This window comes from Phascolarctos cinereus, unplaced genomic scaffold (assembly GCF_003287225.1).
Source record: "Phascolarctos cinereus isolate Bilbo 61053 unplaced genomic scaffold, phaCin_HiC Scaffold_5;HRSCAF=322, whole genome shotgun sequence".
Classification (NCBI taxonomy): domain Eukaryota; kingdom Metazoa; phylum Chordata; class Mammalia; order Diprotodontia; family Phascolarctidae; genus Phascolarctos; species Phascolarctos cinereus.
The window spans coordinates 55,264,860-55,290,231 of NW_027555958.1; the positions used below are offsets into that span (position 1 = coordinate 55,264,860).

The window sequence follows — 25,372 nt, forward strand, 5'->3', positions numbered from 1 at the left end:
GGCTTGTGGTTTTCATCATCAAGGAAATTCTCGTCTGGTTTTTTGCCACTAACTAGCTCTGTGACCAAGGGCCAACTATCCAACTGTTTTGAGTAGTCTGAAGGTGAGACACCAGTGATGTGAAAACCATATTTTATGCAATACGTAAGGTTCCAAGAGAATATTTTGGTGTTAGCAAACAATTTTCCTATATTAAAACAGGAAAATGTTAAAAAACAAACAACATTCCTGAAGCAATTGCTTTTGTTTTAAAATAGGTTTAATCTCCATTCTGCTTCAAAATTTCCTAGATTTTTTTATCCCCGGGCATTCCACCCCCAACTCTAGACTGGCATTTATGGGTTCTGTATGTGCATCATTGAGCCCCAAAGCATTCCATGTCCAAATCACTGTGGTAACATCTTGCTAGCCATCTTCTAAAGTTATTCCTACCTCTAAAATTCTCTATAAAGCAAGTTTAAAACCTTAGAAAACCATTTTGCAGATTATTTTAAGAATGCCAACAGTAAGTTGAAACAGATAAAGGAAACAATGGAATAGCAGCAGGCAGTGAACTACAAAGAGCTGATTTCCTCATTAGGTGGTCAATGAGGGACTTAAATGGTTGTCCAAGGGATTCAGAATTCTTACATGAGGCACTGTCTGGGCAAAGATGAATTGATGGGGCATCCTGGGGCAGGCTGACATGGAGGAATACAAAGCTAGTGGTAGGAATGTTTGAGGTCAATAAAAGTTACATATGTTGCCAACAGCTACTTTCGTTGGGAACATGAAGATTTGAACTGGCCTTGGGATGAGTGAGGCACAAAAACTCCCTCTAATTCTTGGTTGGGAAACATGATAAAATCAATTCCCACAAGTCTATGGCTAAAGCAGAGTAGGAGGGAGCGAAAACAACTTTCAGAGCTAAGCCCATGTTTACTACCACTTCTTTAAAAAATTCAAGAATTCACAGACTCATAAAGTTAAGAGCAGAAAGGGTGTGCCACTGAGGCTATCTAGACCAACCACCTCATTTTACAGGTGAGGAAAATTAAGGCCAGAGAAGCAGGGACGGAGTAAAGAAAAGGGAACAAGAATTTATTAAATGCCTACTATGTGCCAGGCACTATGCTAAGTGCTTTACAATTATAATTTAATTCTTATAATAATAATCCTGTAAGGTAAATGCTATTATCCCCATTTTTACAGTTGAGGAAATTGAAGCAAAGGACACTTAAGAGATTTGCCAAGAGTCAAAAAGCTAGTAAATATCTGCAGCTTTGAACTCAAGTTTTCTTGCCTCAAGGACCAGCTTTGTCCTGTGACCACAAACATATCTCTCTCTCAATATTCAGAAAAAAAAATTTAAAGGTGAAGATTATACACCCACACCCACCCACTTACACTTATCAGCCTTTTCTGACTGACAAAGAAGAAACAGAACCTTTAAAAGATAAGGGAAAAATAGTTGTCTTCCAATAGGAATCAACGGAAGCTCTATGGACAGCACCTAACTGTCCTCACTTAGGGCTAGGCTGATTTCTTCAAGTTCTTTTTAATTTTAATTTAATTTTTAAATTTATTTTTTATTATTTTTATTAATTTAATTTCTTTAAATTCAGTGAAGGTGTACATATTAAGAACAGGGACTAGATTCAGATGGCCTGAATATTCTTCTCAAGTCAGATCCAAAACAGACATTCACTTCCCACCTTGAGAGCAAAAACAGAAGAAATTATAAAGGAGAGACTCAAACAGCTTTAGAACAAAACCATTGTATTTCTACTAGTAGGTACAGAGGATTTTGTAATACGGATGGATACTATGAATGGCAAATAATACAAATATACTTTATTTTGGAAAAAAAAGTTTACATAAGTAATGGGACACTTTGGAAACACTCTTGCTTAACCATGTTACTGAACAAAAACAATGCCACTTTAAGCACAAACCTCCTCCTCTTCAACGTGTATTTGGAGATAGGAAGACAGCATTTGGTTTAAAACAAAATGACCTCATGTTAAGGCCTGGTCACCTAAGTGTAAACAATGTAGAATGAATTCACCACACATAGTTCTGATTACTAGCTATAGCAAATCCGTGGTGTCTCTGTGTTTTGAGAGCTATGGAACACATACCTTCACTCACCCTCCTGGAAGGGTTGCTGCATCACAGTCTAAGTTGAGTTCTTGGCAGGCAGGACTGAAGAAGAATGTCAAACAAGTTTTACAAACCATTTAGAGTGAATTGCCAGTGTTCCCTTGAAGTACATTAAAGAAACAAGTAACAATAGAGCGACACTGCTTAGAAGTTATTCTTCTCACTTTGGTGCAAATTTTTTTTTGTTTTTATTTATGATTTATGCACTTGTCTGATTCATACACTTACAGTACAAACTCTAGTAACCTGCCACAAAGCATTAAAGCACAATATGCCTATTATTCCTTAGGCATCTGCATTTTTCAAGTTTTAATATTTATTCTTCTACATCCAGACTGTGTCAGCAGTTCTTGAATATAAAAAAATATATAAATGGGGTAGCTATATTCTAAAAATGCAGATGCCCATAACAACCATGTTACTAGGGGGAAGGGAATTTTCGGAAAAGGAAGAAAGGAAACAAGTTCACGTGGAGGGAATGTGGTTCAAGTCTTTGGATTAAAAAATAAACAACAACACAAAACCCCCAGATTTTCCCCAGAGAAGCTGGTTATTATGGGAATTTCCAGAAAACCCCCCTTTTTTTTTTCCACCAAAGGGACCTTAAAAACCCCATTCCAAATATTTAAAAATCTACAGCTATCAAGATGCCATTAAGTGGCAATCAGCAGTCAGAAGAGAAAGGATGTCTATATATGTATCTTGCAGCATAGCATCTTTTAGCTGTTGGTTGATCAGTAAAAACCACTGGTGTACCAGAAGTGATATTAAGGATAAGGGTGGGAGAGTATTGAAAACATTACCTGCCTGTTTATGAGAGGGCTTTCATGGCTAGGAAATTTTCTAACCAGTACATAAATTCCAGGACATATCTCTTTTTCTTTCTTTTTTTCAATGTTAAAAATAACTGAATTAAAAAAAAATCCTACAAGTAGATACAGTCACAATAGGAAGTTACATGGCAAGGACCACACAAAAAAAACATCAAGACAATGCTACTGGTTCAACAGTATTCCAAGAGGCTAGAAAACCTGTTAACTTTGAAAGCCCTAGCAAAATACCACACTTGCTTATAAACCACCTACTTATAAGACCATACTTTGAATCTTTTTTTCCTTTCCTTTCTTCTTCTTTTTTTTTTTGCATGTTACAAATGGAGAATTTCACATCCAGCCTTAAGCATTTTGCATTTCTTTGCCAATCTTGTAGCTGAGTATCTTGTTCCAGTCGATTTTGGTGCGGGTGACTGGAAGCTGCCGGCGCAAGGCCTTGAATGTGGTGTCTGACATTGTCTGATAGTTCTCACTAATCGCGGTCTGCAATAGATAATTTGTACGTAAAAGTCTAGAACAGAAACTGATGATGGATCAGGCTACATTAAGAAAAGAAGCTCTGAGTAATAAAGGAAGTGCTTGAGTAGCCTCCAAATGACAGGACTTTTGATTTTTCTTGAATGTTTCTACTAATCACTGAAGTGGTTCAAGAAAACTCTCTAGTGCGGAAGTATTTAAGAACTCCACTTAATTGTATTTTTAAAATGAAACCAATGGGAAATGCAAACCTAAGAATTTCAGAGGGATAAGATCCTTAAGACTTGGACTAGTACCATTTATGATACATATTAATATTAAAGAAAACAGATGTCTGATAAAAGGCGTTAAGAAGACAGATTCAATGTCTCTAGATAAATTACCAAAAAAATCACCTTACCTGATACTCATTTTCAGCATGTTCTATGATTTTTATAAATTCCTTGGCAGTTTGTACATCATCCTAATAAGAAGTGAGAAAAAGCATGAATAAGATTATCATGTATAAGTAATACACAAAAAGTTTACTGAATAAAGGAATTTAATCTCCAATGGAAAGAGATCATGAACACACCTTTGTAAATACCCTTGGTGCAAGAAGCTGTGACAGAGGCGCCACACCAGTTACATAAAAATTAACCAGTTAATTCTCAGAACTACTGCTTATGACTGGTGACAACTACTCATATATTTTGCTTAAAGATTCAATTTTTTGAAAATCGGATGAGTTTTTCTTATCTTTTTATCTTCCTGCTGCCACTGAGTAGAAAAGGATAAAAGTAAAAAGCTAAGAATTGGATCACTGGCATGTTATAGGTCTTGTGGTCTTGAGACCATAATAAAAGTCCCCCTTTAAGGAGGCTGTAGCTTATAGAATATATTCATGGAAACACACGGCAATATTTTTTAAGGTTAGTGCAGCTGTGTACCCAAAAATAACATCTTCCCAACAATTAGCTTGCTTTTCTCCCTGCACCTGTGTAGCCCCCAAATCTCATATGCCCTGAACCCTGACACACAAAGTGGCCAGCTCTAAGGGACCACCAAAGTCAGGGTAGAAAAATCACGCTCTCAGAAGAGCACCTCGGAGCACACTTGTCCAGCTGAATGGACTTGTGTCTCTGTCTTCCCCAACGGCAGCTCTTACAAAAAAACTCTATATGAGTGTGTGTTTGAACTATATATTAACTCTCCTTTTCCCTCTTCCCCACTGCTTGCCAATTAAGCTTTATACTGAACTAGCTCCCGTTGTTTTAAATAGTGTTCTCAGCATCCAAACTCATTAATGGGTTGTTTTTCCCAGGTGTCTCTGGTTGGTCCGTGGGTCTTCTTTTAAACTTACACATAGACTAATATCCAGGCAAGACTTAATCTGTTGGTAGTCACACTTATGCTAGGGGAGCAATCAGTGGGGGAACAGAGAGGGGAGCTACTTTGCACAGTGACACAAGATCTCACTGGCCCCTTTTCCATCATGTACACGTGTTCCAGACGTAACCCTTGTACAAAACTCTTCCTGCTCCCCAACTCTCTCAGTGGAGCTCTGTGGGATGCAGTTAGTGCTTTGCACATAACAGGTACTGAAGGCTTTTCTAACTGAATAGCTTACTATACTAGCTACCATATATTTCCCAATGAAAGGCATTACTGCTTTCTAGAAAGCAATTCTACTATCTCACTGGTCAACACATTCTGAATTTCTTATTTATTATGATCATCTCCCAGAAAGAAGGAACATTACATTCCCTAAAGCCATCCCTACAGCTCTAAGTCAAAGATTAAACTGGCAACAGGTGTAACTGGTTTTACAGTTGTCCCAGGAAACTCGTACTGCTCAACTCATAGAGATCAAAGTTAAAATCCTGAAAGCAGAATTTGTGTTTATATTTTACTTTTTTTTGCTTTTTGGTGAGGCAATTGGGGTTAAGTGACTTGCCAGGGTCACACAGCTAGTAAGTGTCAAGTGTCTGAGGCCAGATTTGAACTCAGATTCTCCTGACTCCAAGGCCGGACCTCTATCCACTGCACCACCTAGCTGCCCCTATTTTTTTTACTTTCAAGATCAGCTCCGAAGTAGAATACAGATTCTTTCAGGGACAACCGCAATATGATGAGACTTGAGGCATTCCATACTTACAGTAACGGTTACTGAATCCTGTACATCTTTGTGACTAACCAACTGAACATTACCATCTTCATAGTAATGGACCTAAATGAGGGAGGGATTGAATAAATTGAATAACAAGCAGTTCATATGGGAACATCACCTGAATATCATCATCTCTGAGTAGGTTACTCAATATTGTTGTGAATGGAAACTCTTCAAACTTCAAAAGATCTCTGACTCTATTATTGTGGGTACTTCCTTTATCAAGGCAGATTGTATCACTTTAGTAGATTAGTAGTCTTTATGGTTTGCTGTGGCTAATATCGGGATATTTACTTCTGGTTCACATTCTGAAATCTTTCTAAGATAGCATGACCTGCGAAACTTCGTATTTGCTCCACAGGTACAGATTATGAAGATCCATAATCAGAAATGAATGAAGGACTTTTGTGGAGGTAACTCTTATTAAGGTGTATTACGGAGTATTAGGGAAGCATAAACATTAACCAACATTACAAATGTTATTTTTTTTTAAAAAGACACAATCCTGGAATAACATTCAAAGAAAGATATGTACATGTAATCTTTTCTCTGATCCTTAATTGTAGCAATTGTTGCTCATTTTTTTTTCCTTGAGAATGAGTCTCCCTATGTTACCCAGGCTGAATGTGTCCACTAACACCCCTGATCCTACTACTAATCAGCACTGGCACTTTGACTGGGTTAGTCTGACCTTCTTATGGCATCCTAGTAGCCCCCACACTCTAAGGACTCATGATACTGGTGCTGGATTTAGTGTGAACACCCAATTCACCATCCTCAGCCTCTTTGGTAGCAGGGATTACAAGCCTGGTAGTCACTGTGTAATTTAAACCACGTTTTATCCGTAGGCTTGAGCAGAAACTACACTAACTGATGTTGAATCCTTCTGGACATGGACCTTTATTAGGACAGATGAAAAAAATCCATCATAAGATGGGTGCTTTCAAAAGCCTTAGGGCAGCTTTCTCATTGGCTAATTTTTTTTTAATTCTATTTACCCTGCCTTAGTTGAAGCCATATCTTGCCAGTCTCTCAACACCCTTTGCTATTTATACTCTGATTAAATGGCTATCCTTGCCGTTCTCATCACGTTTTCTGCTCTTACCTACTTGGTTCTATACTATTTACTAAACTCTAAGTTCCTCAGTATCTGAGAACATGTCTTTTTTTTCTTAGCATTCCTCACAGCATCTGGTCCATAATAGATGCTCAGTAAATATTTACTTAACGAGCTCAAAATCTCCCAGTTTTGAGTTTTAGCTCAAAATTAAGACCTGTTTATATTTATAGTTTCTTTTCCAACTATGGGTTGGATCTTAGCTTTGCTTTTTGCTTATTTATCCTAGGAAAAACTTGGTATTCCTTAAAGCCATAATCCATTCTCTCAATACTAAAAGTTCCTGAATCTTTACCTCTGCCCCTCCCACTCCCCTTCCCCAGGCAGAATCAGAAAGAGAAAAACTGGAGTCATGTACTGTGTTCCTCCAGTGGGAGTATACCTGTGTTATTATCCTTTTCTCATCTGATCCCAATGCTGCTCTGGGAAAGAGATCTAAAATCCTGGCTGCCCAGTTACAACTACAGAAAACTAGTCTTCACATCAACCTGCTGTAACTTGGGACATGACACAAACTTGCCCTTTTCATTCTAAAAAGCCCATATCCATTTTTCTTTATTACAAAATTCAATTTCTGGAATAATCTTTAAAAGCACATTTAAATAGAATGTAATCAAGTTCTGAAGCAAAGCTATGAAGAGGCTTCATTACCATTTGGTCAGTTGACCTCACCTGAATCTTTAGCACTCCAACCACCTGAGCTGTAGGTGGTGTGATGGTAAACTTCCACTCTGATCTCCAACGACCATTCCTATGCCAGACCAAAATACAATTAGAGAATAAATGAACAGGAAAAACAAACAAACCCAACAAAGACTGAATTTTGAATGGATAGGGTAGGAAACTATTTTGACAGTGATGACTAGAGATGACATGCCAGCCAAACTTTGGATTTAAGAAGAGTCAGCCATAAATATCAAGTTGCCTTACCACTTCTCCATGGACAGCCCTACTTAAAAAACCCCAAATCAAAAAAAAACCCCAGTGACTTTGTCAATAATTCACTCTTGCTCTCATTCAATTGAGAGAAATGAATAACAGCAGTGATTACCAGTAATGATTCACATTTCTATAGTATTTTGATAGTTCCACGAGGAAGGCAGTGTAGGCTTTCTCCCTTGTTTATCAATCAATAGGGAAACTGAAGCTTAGAGAGAGAAAGCTGTTTTGCCTAAATTCACATAGCTAACTAAGCGACAGCTAAGAAGCGGCACAGCCAAGACACAACAAAAGCTGGGTAGAATTTCTGACTTCAGATCCGCTGCTCTTCCCCCACATCTCATAGTTTACCCTTATGAACATTAAGCAGCAAGCCAGACCGACACAGGGCAGAAGATGCTGGACTAGGGTGAACGGGTAAGGCAGTGAAAACACAAGACCGCCTCTACATTCTTACCAGAAGTTTTTAGGCTGGAATTGGTGGCTTTCAATACAGGCAATAATAGTCTTCTGCCCATCTATAATTTTAGCATAAACCTATTTGTGAAAGAAATAAAAAATCAGACTTAAGAGGCAATGTAAAGTTCTACTAGGGCTTGCCCATATGACTACTTTGGATGGATAAAACTTAAATGACAGTATTACCACTAAGTCCTAATGCATGACAAAAAGATTAGAGTTATAAAATAGGGGGTCACTAGGTCCTAAAAATTTACTGCAGAACTTCTGGCCTACTGGGATCACTTACTTTTATGTGATTTCCTCACAATGAGTATACAAGGTAGATGATGCAAAATATTTTTACTCCTATTTTACAGATGAAGAATTTGAGATTCAAGGACCATTATTAGTAAGTAATGGTACTGGGATTCAAACCCAGGTCTCTTGGGTCTAGGCTGGCTATTATTTTTAAGTCATTCTTATCATCACCATACGTTTTGGAGGGAAACAGACACACACACACACACACACACACACACACACACACACACACACACACACACATACACACACACACACACACACACACACCCCTTTTCTGAATGAAATCTTTTTATTTTATCAATGACAATTAAATCCCAGAGAATCATATATAGGGCCAATGGCTCTTCCTGAAAACCTTATTTTGACATTTTCTCCATGTCCAACTTAAGTATTTTCTAACATACTGGTTAGGGCCTGTTAATAATGATGCCAAAATAATACAAATCTGATATGGATTTAAAAATTAATGTAGAGACATGTAGTGATGTGATATAATTTATACCGTTTATTTCGAAAGTGACTCAGGTAGCAAATACGGGATTCCTAAATAAGGAGTAACTGATATCTAGTAGGCTATGGTTCCAATGCATCAAGTAAATGTATATACAGAAAAGTATTTTATTTAACAGTGAAATAAACAGATACTTAACAGTACAGAAGCCGTTGGAATAATGATCTTTCACATAGGCCCTCAATGCACTGTCACAAGATTCCCTCCATGACTTCAGAGTTCCATCTATGTCTTCAGGTTGGGGGTCACTTGCTTCTTTCCGTAAGTGATCAAACTTAAAGGAAACTTTATTTCTTGGATCTAAAAATCTGCCACTACCCAGGTCACCATGTTCTGTAATTAAGACCTTTCAAACACAACAAAATTTACATATGTAAGTAAATACACTGAAAATGACATTTTGCTCAACATATTTTTGAAAATTCTCATGGGTGCAAGCTAAATCTTTATCCTATTATTTGCCATTCATTCAAGACTCATTTTTATTCTTATATAAGGAGATAGATAGATGACTAAAAAGTAGGCAGTGCTGCAGGAATCAATATCTCTCGTCTTACTTGTTTTGCTTCCTTGTTAGAGATGACCCTTCTCATCACTATGGAGGCTTCCAATGGATAACTTGTACATATTGTCACTATCAAAACTAATTTTCAATGAGTAATATTGTGTTGTGGAACAAAATTTTAATTTTGTCTCATTTAGGCTTTACTTAGCATCTGACTTTCAGACATCTCCTTTTGCTTTTATTGAGATCTCTTCTAGTCAGGAACAGATATTTACCTGATCATCATACCCTTCTATCTTCACTGGAGTGAACTGATCCATATTATACTGGGCAAATGCACTGTTAAAAAATGTAAACAAGTAAACTCAGTAAGACTAACGGTACACCAAAAACCATGCAAATAAAATAAAGGAAAACTTACTTTTGAAAAATACTGTAATGATGATAGCACTATACAATGCTTTTGCTGCCTGGGTCACAGACTCTTCGTCTTGTCTTTAACAATAATGTAAAAATATCAACGACTGAACAATTTAGCTCGCAGTTATTTTAACTCATTTAATCAACCAATAAGCATTTATTAAGCACCTTTGATGTGTGAATCATTGTGTTAAGTGCTGGTGATAAAGACAAAAAAAATCAGTCTGTGTATCACAAAAAGCCCACATTCTAATGGGGGAGACAACACATATGGAAAGTTTCAGTTGTAAGTCAACTGGAAAAATTCCACGATCTTCAGGACATAGTAGCAAAGCAGATGGTAATGTTCCATCTTGAATGTTATTTTTACTGATAAAGTCATATCAGTTTCTGATGGTGAACCATTTGACAGTGCCAAGGACTTTGATGGAAAGAACTTTCTTGGCATGCCCATCAATTGGGTAATGGCCAAACATGCTGTGGTATATGAATGTAACGGAATACTATTGTGCTATAAGAAATGATGATGAGGCGGACTTCAGAAAAATCTGGAAAGACTTATAGGAACTGATGCTGAGTGAAGTGAGTAGAACCAGAACACTGTACCTAGTAACAGCCACACTGTGTGATGACTAATGTTCATAGACTTGGCCCTTCTCAGCAATGCAAGGATCTAAGACAACTCCAAAAGACTCATGATGGAAAATACTGTCCACATCCAGAAGAAGAACTATGGAGTTTGAATGCAGATTGAAGTATGCTATTTGTTCTCTCTTTGTGTGTGTGTGTGTGTGTGTGTGTGTGTGTGTGTGCGCGCGCGCGCGTGCGTTTTTTTTCTTCTTCTTTGTCGTGGTTCCTCCCATTGGTTCTAATTCTTCTTCACAACACGACTAATATGAAAATATGTTTAATATGAACATACATGTAGAGGCTATATCAGATTGCATACTGTCTTAGGGAGGGGGTAGGGAGAGAGGGGGAAGAAAATTTAAAACTCAAAAGCTTATGGAAGTGAATGTTGAAAACTAAAAATAAATTAAAAAAACCAAACAACTTTCTTTCCTGAGTTTTCAGCAGCTGTGGCTATGGCACTTTGGCTGTGAGAGCTAGACTGGACCTAGTAATGGGAAGTTGGGAGTACTGCCAAATAAGGCTCTTGAGCTTACCTGCTCATGCTGGCAGTTGAGCAGCGATTGGCACTGTTGGTAGTGAGAAAGGTGAGCCTTTCTCCCAACAATTTCTCCTCTCTCTGATGGTTGTGTAGCCCAGGCTAGAAGCAGGACCAGGTCATCTGGAACATTCTGTTATTCTTAAGGTTCTTGAATTTGGGGTATTGGACTATCTTCGTTGGGGTCTGAGGGGAAGTCTCATGTACCTGGCTTCCTATCTATCCCTTAAGGATGCCCCCATGGCTTTCGCTAGGTTGGCTGCCTAACTCATAGGTGACAGTGGGTTAGAAGTTGGTGGGGATGGCTAACCCCTTCTCTACAGGAGTCGCTTCTGTGGATGATGGCTATGGTGGCTGGGCTGGAAGAAGGACTGACACATTACTATTCCCAAGGCTCTTGGATTAAGGGTCCTGGGCCGTCTCTATCCAGAACTCAAGAAAGGTGGTGGAAGAGGGGTGAAGGCGAAGAGGTAACTTCACTTGCCTGGCACAAGGCTGCCTCTTGTTTCTCCTGGAGTGGCAAGCTCCTTTAGGCTAGCTTGCCTGCCCCATAGTTGGCAGCTGTTGGGGATAGCTGGCCCCTTCTCCACAGGAAACTGTGCCCTTAATTCCCTTCCTTCTACCCCTCTCACTCTAATCTTCAATCTCTCTCTACTGACGTCTTCCTTGATACCTACTGGGTCTCCAACATCCTTAAAAACCTTCCCTTTGACCCTAAATCCTCTCCACCCCCACCCCCACCCAAATACTCTATCTCTCCCTTCTTTCATTGAGTAAACACCTAGAAAAAGCGTTCTACTCTCACTACCTCCACTTTTTCTCCTATCACTTCTAAATCCCTTGCAATCTGGCCTCTGATCACATCATTCAACTGAAACTGTTCTTTCCAAAATCACTAATGATTTGTAATTTACCAATCTTTACCCTACTTGACTTCTCTTGCGGCATCTCGTCCTGCTGATCACTTTCCTCTTGGATATATTTTTCCTGGGTTTTTGTGACACTGATTTCTTTTGGTTATTCTATCTGAACAACTCTTTCCATCTCCTTTGCTTATTCATCATCCATATCATACCCTGTCACTATGGGTATATCCCAGTGTTCTATTTTCAATACCTTTTTCTTCTGTCTTTATACTGTTTTTTTGTGAGTTAAAGATCTATTATCCATGCAGATGACTCCCAAATCTATAGAGCTGGCCCTAGACATTCCTCTTGAACTTCAGGCACCTATAAAATATTTTAAACTGGATATACCATAAGCACCTCAAATCCCACATGTCCAGAATAGGACCAAACGTCTCTTTTTATATTGGATACCACCATCCTTCCAGTGATCCAAGTTCACAACCTCGGTCACCCTCCATTCCTCACTCCATGCCTCTAATCAGTTGTCAAGTCTTGTGTTTACCTAACATTTCTCACATCTACCTCCTTTTCTTTTACAAGGCCACTAGTCTAATTCAGTTCCTAATCACCTCTGTTCTGGACTACTGAAACTGTCTTCAAGCCTATCTTTTTAAACTCCACCCCCTACACAGATCCCAAAGGGATTTTCTTCCCCTCCTCCTTTTTGTATTTATTTAGTATTTTATTTTCCCCCAGTTACATGTAAAAACAATTTTTAACATTCCAAAGAGGGTTTTTTTTTTTGGTTTAGGCAATGGGTGACTTGCCCAGGGTCACACAGCTAGTGAGTGTTATGTATCTGAGGCCGCATTTGAACTCAGGTCCTCCTGACCTCAGGGCCAGTGCTCTATCCACTGTGCCACCTAGATGCCCCCCAAAGTGGTTTTCTTAAAGCACAGGTCTGACCATGTCACTATTCTAATCAAATTCCAGTGGCTCTCTATTACACACCTAGGGTTGAATAAAAACTCCTTTAGCATTTAAATACCTTTTAAACCTGGTTCCAATCCACTCTTCCAGCCTTATAATATGTTACTCCTCTTCACGTACTATTCAGTCCAAACTACACTTCATCTTCCATCTCTTTGCCTCTGAAAGGTGGTCCTCCATGTCTGCAACTTACTTCTTTGTTACTTCTTACAAGTCATTGTTTCCTTTACAACTTAAGCCACCTTCTACAGGAAGCATTTCCTGATCTCCCAGATGTGTTTTGCCACCTCAAATCACCTTGGATTTATCACAAAATAAATACTGACTTGGTATCTGCAAGCACTTGTCTTACTATAGATGCTTAAAAGATACTATGTGCCGGGTAACCTGCTAAATGAGGAGGATACACTCTGAATCTTTGTTCAGTCAGTCTTTACTTTTAGGAACAGTTAGGCAAAGTGGCATGACTTTCTCCTTTAGGTGAGATTTGATTTAGAAGCTAACCAAGTGACTATTAAACATGGGCTCAAAGGTCCAGATAATAGCCACAGCTTCATTAGCATCTAGAATGGGCTCTGCCTTTCTCCTGAGGCCCTATTCCCACTTCCACCCTCCAAATAAAGAAAGATAGAAAGAGCTCCTGCTATGGGTAAGGCAGAAGTTTGATTACCTTTGACTAGACTAATTGTTGATTTGGCATTTGAAACCCCAAATCACTGGCCCCCTCATTTGGGGCAGAAGTTTGATTACCTTTGACTGGACTAATTGTTGATTTGGCATTTGAAACCCCAAATCATTGGCCCCCTCATTTGGGTCCTTCTTTTCCCTCCCAGGGAAAGAACAGGTAGCTGGTCCCTAGATTGGCCACAAATAGGTAGTGCTCATCTCATTTCCTAGTCAATTCTCAGGGAAATAGAGAGGGTGCTCATGCTGCCAATCTTCAGTTTTATTATACACCATATAACATTTATTACTTTCTATATATTTTGTTTGCATACTTTTATAAAATTAAAAACAGAATTTGTTTAGTGTTGCCTCCCCTGCCAAAAAAAAATGCTAAGTCACAAGATTTCCTTTTTCTTCACATCTCACTAGCAAAACTCATATTCCTACACTTATAGCTCACTGCTGAGACATCTGATTATTTGATCAAAGTAGTTCACAGTTGAGCTATTAGGCTCAATCCTTCTATAGAGTATTTACATTTTAAAGCAAAAGTTTAGGAACACCAGTAAATCTCTACCTGGTGGCTAGAATAAGAAGATGCTCTATTCTAGAATCTCAAGTGCAGAACAAGGAGTGGGTAGACCAGGCACTCCTTGATCCTTAAATCTTATCTTGAGTGAAGAGTAAAGAGACAGGACTGGCCCTATGCAAAAATTATAAAATAGCCAAACTTTATTTTGGCCCTACTAATTCTATCTACATTCCTTCTTACCTCCTCTCATTCACACAGTGAGGTATAAAATAATGACACTAGCTTATCTAATAAAGAAAAAATAATAAATATGAAATTTCTTATTAATCTCTTTTCTATCCTCATCACCCGAGTTCAGACCCTGGTAATTTGGAAGTTTGTAAAAAGATCCTCTGAATTGTTTTATTTATTTATTTTCACCTTCAATCTCTCCCTTTTCCAAAGTAATTTTAATGTATAGGTCTGATAACATCACTCATCTCCTCAAAAGCCTTCAGGGTCTTCCCACTTTTACAAAATAAAATACAAACTTGTTAGCTTAGTTTTCAAGATCATCCAAACTGACTCCAACCAAATCCTTCCAGTTTTTTCCACAAACTGGATTCTATTTTCCATCTCCTTTTTCTCCCTCCACATATCTGCACACATTTTCCCATGAAATGTTTCCCCCCCCATTAACTATTGAAGTATTTCTCTTTATTTTTAAGGTATAGTTAAGAAGTATTCCCTCAAGAAGATACGATCTTTCTATCCTCTAATCTCTTCCCCCATTCTGAATTTTCCAACGCACTTAATTAAATTCTAATTTACATTATGGTCATCCAGATTATACAGTCATAACTTCTGAGCCAGAAAAGCCCTCAGACATCATTTAGTTTAACCTTTTATTTTTACAGATGAAAAAACTGAGGCCTGGAGATGTTAAACGTTCTATCAGGATGTACAGGTAGGAAAGTAAGTTGCAGATGTGGGGTCTGAGCTCGGGTCCCGACTCCAAATCTAGGACTTTTTTTTTTACTACATCACCTAAATATGTTTCTTGTCTTCACTGCTAAACCATAAGGACTTGGTGACAAAGACTTTGTAGTTCTAAATCTCTTTAAATCCAGTACCTAAAACAGTCTCTTGTCCACTTTTTTTGGGGGGTGGGGAAGAAGAGGTTTCAGACCTGTGATTTCCACATTTCAGGGAACTCCCAGGGTGGTAACCACTTACCTCAGTCAATGGAGATCAGCAACTCTTTAATGCCTACTTTTAGAGACGCTATTGCAGCGTTAAGAGGTTAAATGGATCACTTCCACTAGCATCATGTAGGGTCAGATCCCTATCTTCCAGATTGCTTGGCTGTGCCATGCTACCTTGGTCTTACACAGAGCAGACACTTAATAAACGCTGTACGACACCAGAGAAGACCAGCTATATATATAAGTACTGAACAGACAAATAGTAAAGAGTTATCAAGACAGGATCAAGTTTGATCTGGTATTGAAATATGTAGTGAGTGGCATGGTAGGATTTGAGAAAACGTTGAATTTTATTTGTGGGGGGAGAGGATAGCTCTATGCCAGTCTTGGAGTGGAAGCCCAGGCAGAGAAGTGAGCGATAGTAGTGAATAGGGGAAATGCCACAATAATTAACCAGAATAAATTATAATCACCAAACAAACACATTTTATAAGGTATCCTTTTGGGGCCCAAAAGAAAAGCAGTCTGTTTGCTTAGTTGAGGATTTATGGAATCAAATCTATCTTGGCCCTTGGCCATCTAGTAACCATTGCAAATGGAAGTAACAAAACCAGATCAACTGATACAAGTAGCACTTTTGCTCTGGGATCTCTGTTTACTGGCAATTGATGGGTCCTTTGTCAGAATTCACCTGCATGTATCTATCTTTTTGTTCTCCACTCCTACTCCCAGGCACTGTAGAAATCTCTATTCCTAAGGCCTGTCAGAAGAAAGCAAGGCAGTAAGTGAGTTTTTCCAAGAAGATATGTAAGCTTCATCTTTTCTTTGAAAACTATTTCTCCTCCGCAAAAAACAACAAAAATCCCAAACCTTTGTAAATAAGCAAGAAAAATAAAACAAAAAAGTGGTTATTCCACATATAGCCTTGTTATTTACCCAATGATAAAAGATGTAAAAACCATACCCAGCATCTTCTAGGCCATCTATGTCTCACTTCCAACTCCCCTTTAGTATGGTTTCTCACCTCAGCATATCTCAAGGTTTCTAAATGAATAATTTCCTTTTACAAAGCCTAGACAGTAAACAGGCACAGTCTGTAGTGCAAAGGAAAAAACAAGCACAAAAGAAGCCCAAAACACATCTGTCTCCAAGAATACTTCATGATACTCACAGGAAAAAAAAAGTGAAGAGGGACTGAATGCCAATATTGTTTAAAGCTGCAGGAATGGAGACTGGTTAAAAGTGCTCCCTAAATTATGTTCAAATACTATCATTTAATACAGTTTAAACACATTTACATATGTGTCTCAACAGGGTGTACTCTAGAAGCACAGTCAATAGTTTGATTCCACAGCTGAGTCATATGCAACCCTAATGCATGTATTTCCACACTTCAACCTCAAAAAAATGGACTGAGTCTCACAGCTGAAGCTTGTCACTTCTATCTCTCCTCCCCCAAAATAGCCTAGTCAATGAAAAACAAATAACTATTCAAATGTTAGTGCTGGGCCTGATGCAGTGGCCACCAGTGTAGTTACACTGCCCCTCTTTTATTATTTGGCTACCCTAGAGTAGTTCTTGTTCCTCATGCCCATGCTCACACAGGATCCTACAGATATTGTTCTGTTAGGAACTAAACAGTTGCTGACAGCCCATACTAACTAGTCAGATGATATTGCTAAGAGAGAGAAGCACTGATTCCCCACTGATTTAAAAGGATCCTTTAAAAATGGTTTTGTTTTGTTTTGGTTGGGGGGTGGGGAAGGTTAGTGACTGAAGCTTATTCTGGCACTTCCCCCTTTTCAATATTATCACCCATCTGTCTGCCTTTTCCTTTGTTGACTTTTTATGTAGCCCAGACCCACAATGAATCCTGAGGCCAGTAGGTCTCTGAAGTACTGCAAGAACTATGGGTTTAGGGAAGGTCGTTGGCTTTCAGATAAGCCAGAACCACTGACCAATACTTACACTCTTTCCCACATTATTAGTGTTCCCTTTCTGTGAAACTATCTAAAATCACTTTATAAAACCATATCTGAAAGTTGAATTCTGTCTTTCTCATTATCTGTGCCTCCTCATTTATGCAATGTTGTTTCTTACGCATTTTACTGGTATCAACTCCTCTGGCATCCTTTGGAAAACAGGAGGTACCATATGGACCATCAAGACCCCTGACTTCTTTCCCTTGTGAAGTGCCTCTGATACACTCTCCCACGTATTAGGACAGAAGTAGCCTGCTAGAAATTCTGTGCCCAAGTTATCCACAATCCAGTTGTAGCATGGCCCTGTAGCAACCATACAGATAGTGCCCTGCCAAGCCATGCTGCTGTGTATCATTTGGAATGTACACTGCTGCTACCAACAGCCCCGTGTAAACCTTCTGGAAGTGTTGAGCCTATCAAACTTGGCACAGGAAACTCCCATATGCAGCCGATAGGGTGGCCCATGACTGTTGACGGCCTGACCTTTTTTTCTGGTCCCTGAGTCCTCGACAATGTCTCCTGCTTCAGCATCTGAACTGGTATCACCATAAACTCACATTACATTGCCAATGCACCAGTACCAGGCAATGATGCCAGTGAAGGCAAATACCCAACCAGAGCCTGGGTAGATAAACAGCTGTCGCACTTAGACTCGAGATCCTGTAACAGGTGGTATCAAAGCCTGAGCTGCAGTTGACTGGTACCAACAATGCCAACCATCACCTCCAAAACACTGCTGGCTTTATCTCAGCAATCTCCACATTTCACTGGCCAAGAGGCTCTGTAAGACAGCTAATCTGACCAGCTGCTGGGCTGGTTTCCATCCTACCAGAGAAAACGGTATGGGAAATTAGTTTTTCTCCCCTGGCAGGACCCATGCAAGTTTGATGCACCAAAGAAGGCAAGGGCCTTTTCCTACCACCTAGACACTGATCACACATACATCCCTGATCAATACCATACACCCCAGTAGTTATGTCTAGATGGCCCCTAAGTATGATAAAAGCAGTTGTTGCTGTGGGCCACAGGATCCCAACTGCCCAACAGATGACTATTTTGGATGCTGGAACTGAGACACCCATCATCATCTGGCAAACCAGACATATTCCTCCCATCAGCAGTTGGTAGAGCTACAATAAGGACCCAGAAAAGGAGATTATCTGGCACCGGGTCCGCACAAATCTTCCCCAGCTTTTCCTCTTTTACCATCACCTGCCACATCGTAGCCATGCGGGCACCTTTGGCTTCTTTCCAAAAGAGCACCACCCTACCCCAACCTGTGTCAGGGGTGGACTTCTGGTCATCACTGTCAGTCTTATCCTAGGTCAGGGGTGGGGAACTTGCGGCCTCAAGGCCACATGTGTCCTCAAGGCTGCTGGTTCCCCACCCCTGTCCTAGGAGGTTCAATCACAGGAGCCACAGGTATTATTAGTGCCCTCTAGGACTCTGTTGAGAACATGTGCAAAGCCCAACTGGCCAAGGCAAAGAACTAGCACCACAAATGATCAAGGTCTGCTGCCCTGCATCTATTGGCTGAGGACCAATGAGTCAAGGGGACTACGGTCCTCAAGAATTGTATGGCCTTGGACTACCTCCTGGCAGATCAAGGTGGAAACTGTAAAATGGTAAACTCCTCTTGCTGCATGTGGGTCAGTCAGACCTACTAAATACTAGCCACAGCCAATGATATGGAGCTCTGGGTGGAGCAAATGCTAGGGAAAGGTCACAGTTACAGAAGAAACTAAAATCCTAAGTTTCTCTTGGGGTCATCAGCCAACTGTCCCTGGGAAAATGGGGGAGCAAAATGTGTATTCTCCTTGAGATCCTGGTTGCTATAGTTGTGGTCCTAGGTGATAATCTGCACACTATGGAAATTGCTTCACAGCAAAACAGTGACTAAGTGGCTGCCCTATGATCCACCTTCAATACCAAAGAGTAAATTAGGGAAAAGTACAGGAACAATACATGGTTGAGGCATACTACCTTCCAGGCCTTAGGCCTGTTCTGTCTTGAGGACTTTAAGTAAGGTTGTTTTAGGTCTATAAGAATGTTCCTCAACCTTTCCTCAGAATGTGGCAAAGCGCCCCTTTCAAACTCCCCCCAATCCAAGGACATTGAATGGCTACCAGGACCAGGAGTCAAACTGTGATATAAACTTATTAGAAGGCCCTGACTCCTGACCCTATTAAACTAACATGTCCCTGATGTCTACCTGCAGGGCTTTCTGAAACAGCAATCTTTGCATACCAAGCTATTCTCAGCAAGATCAGTACATATACTATGATACCAAGTTATCAGAAACCTTGAACCTCTTGGCTTTTGGGGGATTATGTGTCCCTGGCACCAACCTGTATCCTCTCTTCAGTTCCTGTACATCTATGCTATGTTACATAAAATATTCTTGGCATGTTTGTACCTACTTCTTGACAGGGGCTCAGCTATTTTTAGACCTACTGGTAAGCACCCTCTTTGCAGGTGGCTCAGCTACCTGAAGTGAGAATGGGTATAAGACCTATGGGATCATTCCCCAGAAAGGCAGATGGTTCAGTATCACACAGCTGTACCCATCTCCCTGTGAATATGATCATGTAATTTTGGTTATTTCTGTCTTTGTCACTTAATTCCTTGAGGCTGCTGACTGCTCTGGACTTCAGCCCTAAGTCTCCTATGTCCTCCCCTGATGCCACTCTGCTAATAAACTGCTTGCTAAAGCATCAATCTAGCAAATTTTTATTTCATGGGAATCCTGACCCCCTCTGGACTTTTCCCAGAACAAACTCTTCAGGTTCCAAGAGACTCAAGCAATAGGAATCACTATCAAGAGGGAGCCTGGGCAATCCTAACAGCCAGTCATTATCCTTACAGCAAGTCCAAGGTAGGTGCCATTATTAACCCCATTTTGTAGATGAAGAAATGAGGAAAAGTCTGAGATGGGATTTAAACCCAAGTCTTCCTGACTTCAAGACCAGCACCGCCTAAGCAGAGCACCCAACATACAGAGGCTAGCTGGGCTCTAAGTAGAGGTAATTCAGGGGTCTAGAGCCTCTAAAAGAAAAAAAAAATCTAAATATAAAGTGTTATAGCCAAGATTTGGGGCCAACTTGTTCACAGCGATGTAACTAACCTGTCCCTTCCTGCTGGGGAGAAGGGACAAACTAGGGCTATAGCTCCTATGGGCACAGTCTCTTGCCCACTATTGCCGTTCAGTTTTGTCACTCATTCGTGGGTTTTGTGAACTCATTTGAGGGTTTGTCTCAAACTACTAAGAGCTACTAAGTGGGGTTTGTCATTTCCTTCTCCCGCTCATTTGACAGATGAAAAAACTGAAGCAAACAGGTTTAAGTGACCTGCCCAGGATCACACAGCCAGTAAGTGTCTGAGGGCCTCATCTGAACTCAGGTCTTCCTGACTCTAGGTCTGGTGCCCTATCCATGGCACCACCTAGCTGTCCTCTCTTGCCCATAGTAGGTCTTTAACAAAATTTTGTCAAATTAAAGTTGATAATGCAGTCCTAGGGCCAAAGCCATACTGACTTGCTGCCTGCTCTGGAGTTTGATGCTCCAACACCTGGAACTAGGTTTAAGAGGGAGCAGAGGAAAAGGCTTAGAGTAGCTACCATAGCTCCCTGAAGCTTCCTCCACCACTTCCTACTACTGTGTCTGGGGAAATGCAAATCTGAAAGCAAAGAGAAATTTGGTCCTATATACAGGCCAGTGTATTGAGAGAAAAATGTAGTTTTTGAAAACCTGGAAAAAGCAAACCAGCATGGGTTCACTAAAAATAAGTCATACCAAATTAACTTCATTCCTTATTTTAACTGGGTTAACAAATTAGAAAACTAAGGAAATGAAATAGTGTATTTTGATTTCAGCAAGATATCTGACAAAGTAACTAATTATACGCATACTATACATTTATATTTTTACATATGTGTGTGTATATATATATATATATATATATACATACACACATACATGCACACACATATACGTGTGGATAAGATGGAGATATTTTGGTTATATGATAGAACAGTTGGAAAGATTTACAACTGGTTGAACAACTTTTCAAAAAGAGCTGATTAATATTTATCATCATCATATTCATAATAACCTGGAAGGAAATCTTTAGAGCATGTCAAATGACATGAGGACATAAAACATAGGCTTACTTTGGCTTGTTAATTACCCACTAAACTCAAGTACTGTGCTAAGCACTAGAGATACAGAAATGAAAAAGGACAGAGGAGTTTGTGTCCTCTAGATTATATTACTTTGGTGGTGATGCAACATGGTCATAAACAAGTATTACTACAAAGCAGGATATAAAAAGGGCAAATCCCCCTAACTCTTTCCACAAGGGCCATCAGGGTAGACTTCATTGAGGAAGTAGCAGCTAAGTTGAATGCTGAAGGAAAAAAAGGATTTTGAAAGGCATAGATGAAGAGGGAGTACATTTTAGACACAGACTGTTTGAATGCATGAAATACCCTCCACTGAGTAGCAAGACCTCCATTTTCTCTGTGACTTTGATATTGGAGGGAAGCCTGATAACATTTCCCTGTAAAAAGCCCTCAGAGGTCTATCTGAAAAATTTAGTTTAGAATTCTGATCTTAATAAGAACTACTGCAACCACTGAAGAGTTGGGATTTCAGATTTTTATTGGAGCAGGCTGCCAGCCACTGAGTTTTAGTGTAGTATTTTTTTATTCTGTTCAGTAAATGTACTTTAGATCTACAATGTGAGTGTGTAATCCTTTGGGTCACGTGAAGTCGGGAAGGAAATAAGAAGCTTAATGGAATGGGGTTGGAGACATTTTGATATGAAACAAGTTACAGATTGACAAATATCTATTAAGTAGCCACAATGGGGTGGACAGAGTGCTAGGAGCTGGGGATACAGAAGAGGAAAACAAAATGGTCCTTACCTTCAAGGAATTTATATGCTAATATTTGTACTTTCAACCCTGGCTGGGGTAAGCATTAAAAGGAGACCCTGAAGTGGGAGAATCTAGGAAAGGCAGCCTATGCCTTTCTGCGAAAGAGGGAAAGGAAACGGGAGCAGTCTGAGCTCAGAGCACCACCTGGTGACTTTTGGAGAGACCACACTTGGAGCAGCCCATGGGGTGTCCACCATTCCACTCTTAGCATTCCTGCTACACGCCCCTTACACAGGGAGACGGCATGTTAATTTCAAGGAAGAGCAAGAAGGCCAGTTTGGCTGGAATGTAGAGTGTTTGAAGAGAAGTAACATGAAATAACCTGGAAAAGTAAACTGAAACCAGACTAGTGTCTCAAGTACGGGCAACAAGGAGTCCCTGAAGGCTTTTGCATACTAGAATGACATCATCAGACCTGTTCCTTAGGAAAAGCATCTTGGCACCTCTGCGAAAGATGGGTTGGAGAAGGGAGCAACTAAAGGCACAGAGACAAATTAGGAACTTATTTTAGTCCAGTCAGGAAGTGAGAAAGGTATAGGGTACATGGATGAGAAGCAGATGATGGCAGCGATGAAATAGAGACAGAATTAACAGGATTTGGTGATGGACTGGATGTCAAGGAGAAAAAAGAGTTTTCTGAGTTTATCAAATGGGTAAAAGACATAAAGCTGTAAGTGACAGTAATGGACTACTGAATCAAGATTTTAAAAGTTCTCTAATGAGTTGGGACAAAATAAAATTTAATAGGGAAAAATGTAAAATTTTTACTTGGGTCCTAGGTTACTTTGTACATGATCAGTTATAATAGCACACATTTCAGAAACACCTCAGGAGCTGAGAAGCAGCTGTGGCACTAGAGACGGAGAGCTGAGCTCAGAGTTGTCAAGAAATAGGTTTCAGACCTGCCTCTGAAACATATTGGCTGTGTGACCCCAAGCAAGTCACTGAACCTCTCAGTGCCCTAGTTTCTCTAAGATGAACTGCAGAGCAAATGCCAACTGGCATCAATGGAGGGAGTTTCTTCACTAGGAGGTTTCCTTAGGTGATGAAATCAAATGTTGGGTCCAAAAGGAAAAGGAAAGAAGAGAAAAAGGTTTAGAGTTTTTACTTAATAAGAGCAAATAGTGTGACATGGCTGCCAAGAAAGCTAATACGTCTTAGGCTATGTTATTAGAAAATCTCCAAAGCAGAAGTAATACTTTTGTTGCACTTGATACAGACAGATCACACCTGCAACATATGCAGCTCTAGCTGATACTTAGGAGGGATGACTGAAAATATGGAACACAACCAGATGAAGATTACAAAGATGGTAAAGAATTTCTAAGAATGTCTTAGGAGAAATGGTAAAAAACATTAACAAATGTTAGTATGATAAAAAGAAAACCACAAAGAGGAAAGGGAACATAACAGGTGTCTTCAAATGCCTAAAAACTGCTTTGTGACATGTCCATTACATAAATGAAGGTAACTTTACACAGCAACAATTCTCAGATAAATATATATATGATAATGCTACTACTGATTAAAGTTAAAGCATATGCCTTCCTTTTTAAGAAATGACAAATTACAGCATGTGTTACTAGTTTAAAAGATGGCAGAGAACAATTTCAACTGTTTTGAGAGACTACATAACGGGGGACTGAACTGTGAGTTGGAGATCTGTATGAAGTGTTGAAACTATTAATAAAAAAAAAGTGACATATGGAAGTGAGATTTGATTTTTTGGTGGTGGTGGTGAGGGTAACTTCACAAGGTAGACGATTTAGGATCAGTGAATGAAAGTTGCAGGCAAATTTCCACTGGAATTAGGGATGAATTTTCTAAAAATTATACCTGTCCGAAAATTCAACAGGTTGCCTTGTGAAGTAGTAAAGTTCCTCATCACTGGAAGCATTATAGCAGACTAGAAATCTAGCTGTTAAGAATTGGCCAGTTCAGCCCTTGTGATCACTGAAGCATCCCCTCAAGGCACCGTGTCTCTGATTCATCACTTATATTTCCTCCACTCATAAACAATAACTGGACTTACTTCTTGAAATCATTCTTTTCTTGTGTCTGCATCTTTCTGGTAGTGCAGACAGGATTTCCATTCCAACACATGTCTGAGATACTTAAAATAATGCCTATAATTGCCATAACTGTGAGTGGCTACAATTCTATAAGCTGATTGAATTATAACTTTATATTCTAGTTTGTTTATGACATAATAGCAAGAGCTTTTTATTATAAACCTTGATATGTTTAAATAAATGAAGATGGAGGGGGGTGCTGGTGGGGGGGAGGAGCGGGGGAGGATGGGACTGTTCTACCTAGCAGGGATGTTGTAAAAGAGATTCTTGCACTGGGTGAAAGGCTGAACTGAATGACCTCTGAGGTTCCTTCCAACTCTTCTAAGATTTTATGAAACCAAACTTAGGCACTAAAGTCTAAGGTCACTGTTTTATTTTGTGCATGAGTTGTGGTGTGTCTTGATGATGATATTGTCAGTGACTCTGTGCAAGGTCTCTATGAATTCTTAAAGAAATAAACAATTTCTGACAGGAACTGCTAAGGTCAGCTATCTAATATTATAGATGGTCTACATGTTACGTGTCCACTACAGTTTTAGATTTATTAGCCAGGAACTTTTTGGGAGGTGCCTTGAAAAACTCTGAAATTCTTCTGGATAAAACAGTAACCTCTAACTTTTTCTAAATTAGTAATATATTTACATTTGAACTGATAACTCACCAAATGCAAATTAACACTCTGCTTAGCACAGTGCCTGGCACATAGTCAGTAGTATTTAACAAATGTTTGTTGACTGAATGCTTATAATATAAATGAGAAAAAAAAGAGGATGGTGGTTATTAAGTTTTTAGTAACTATTTCCCCTCACATTGTTTAATGACAGACAAATGCTGAAAATCTGCTTTATTTTGTGCAACATAAGCTTCCCAGAGGTCTAGTTCTCTACAAGTAATGTATTCAACATTAAGGTGGTAGACTAAAGTACGTTTTAAAAAATACTTACTGAGCTGCCCCTTCCCTGAGAAGATTGTCATTGTTAAGTAGTAACCGGACATCTGGCGAGAAAATATTAAAAGGAATGAGAAAAGGACATATTAAATTTTTTTTAGCAACATCTAGGTTAGATCGTTAGGCATTAAAAAACTAATATTTGTATGGATATGTCACCAGACACTAACAAATGCAAATAAATTCT

The 25,372-nt window shown here is 39.4% G+C and overlaps 1 protein-coding gene across 1 annotated transcript in view; it reads right to left on the reverse strand.

Annotated features, from left to right (window-relative positions):
• Positions 1-1,741: 1,741 nt before the first annotated feature.
• The window catches only part of CAPZA1 (capping actin protein of muscle Z-line subunit alpha 1), a 42,814-nt gene continuing 19,183 nt past the window's right edge, over positions 1,742-25,372 (reverse strand). Inside the window, 8 exon segments of the mRNA XM_021001868.2 lie at positions 1,742-3,458; positions 3,853-3,915; positions 5,590-5,661; positions 7,391-7,469; positions 8,115-8,194; positions 9,073-9,279; positions 9,714-9,777; positions 25,181-25,232. Coding sequence (XP_020857527.2) covers positions 3,318-3,458; positions 3,853-3,915; positions 5,590-5,661; positions 7,391-7,469; positions 8,115-8,194; positions 9,073-9,279; positions 9,714-9,777; positions 25,181-25,232 — 758 coding nt within the window. The 3' untranslated portion in view covers positions 1,742-3,317.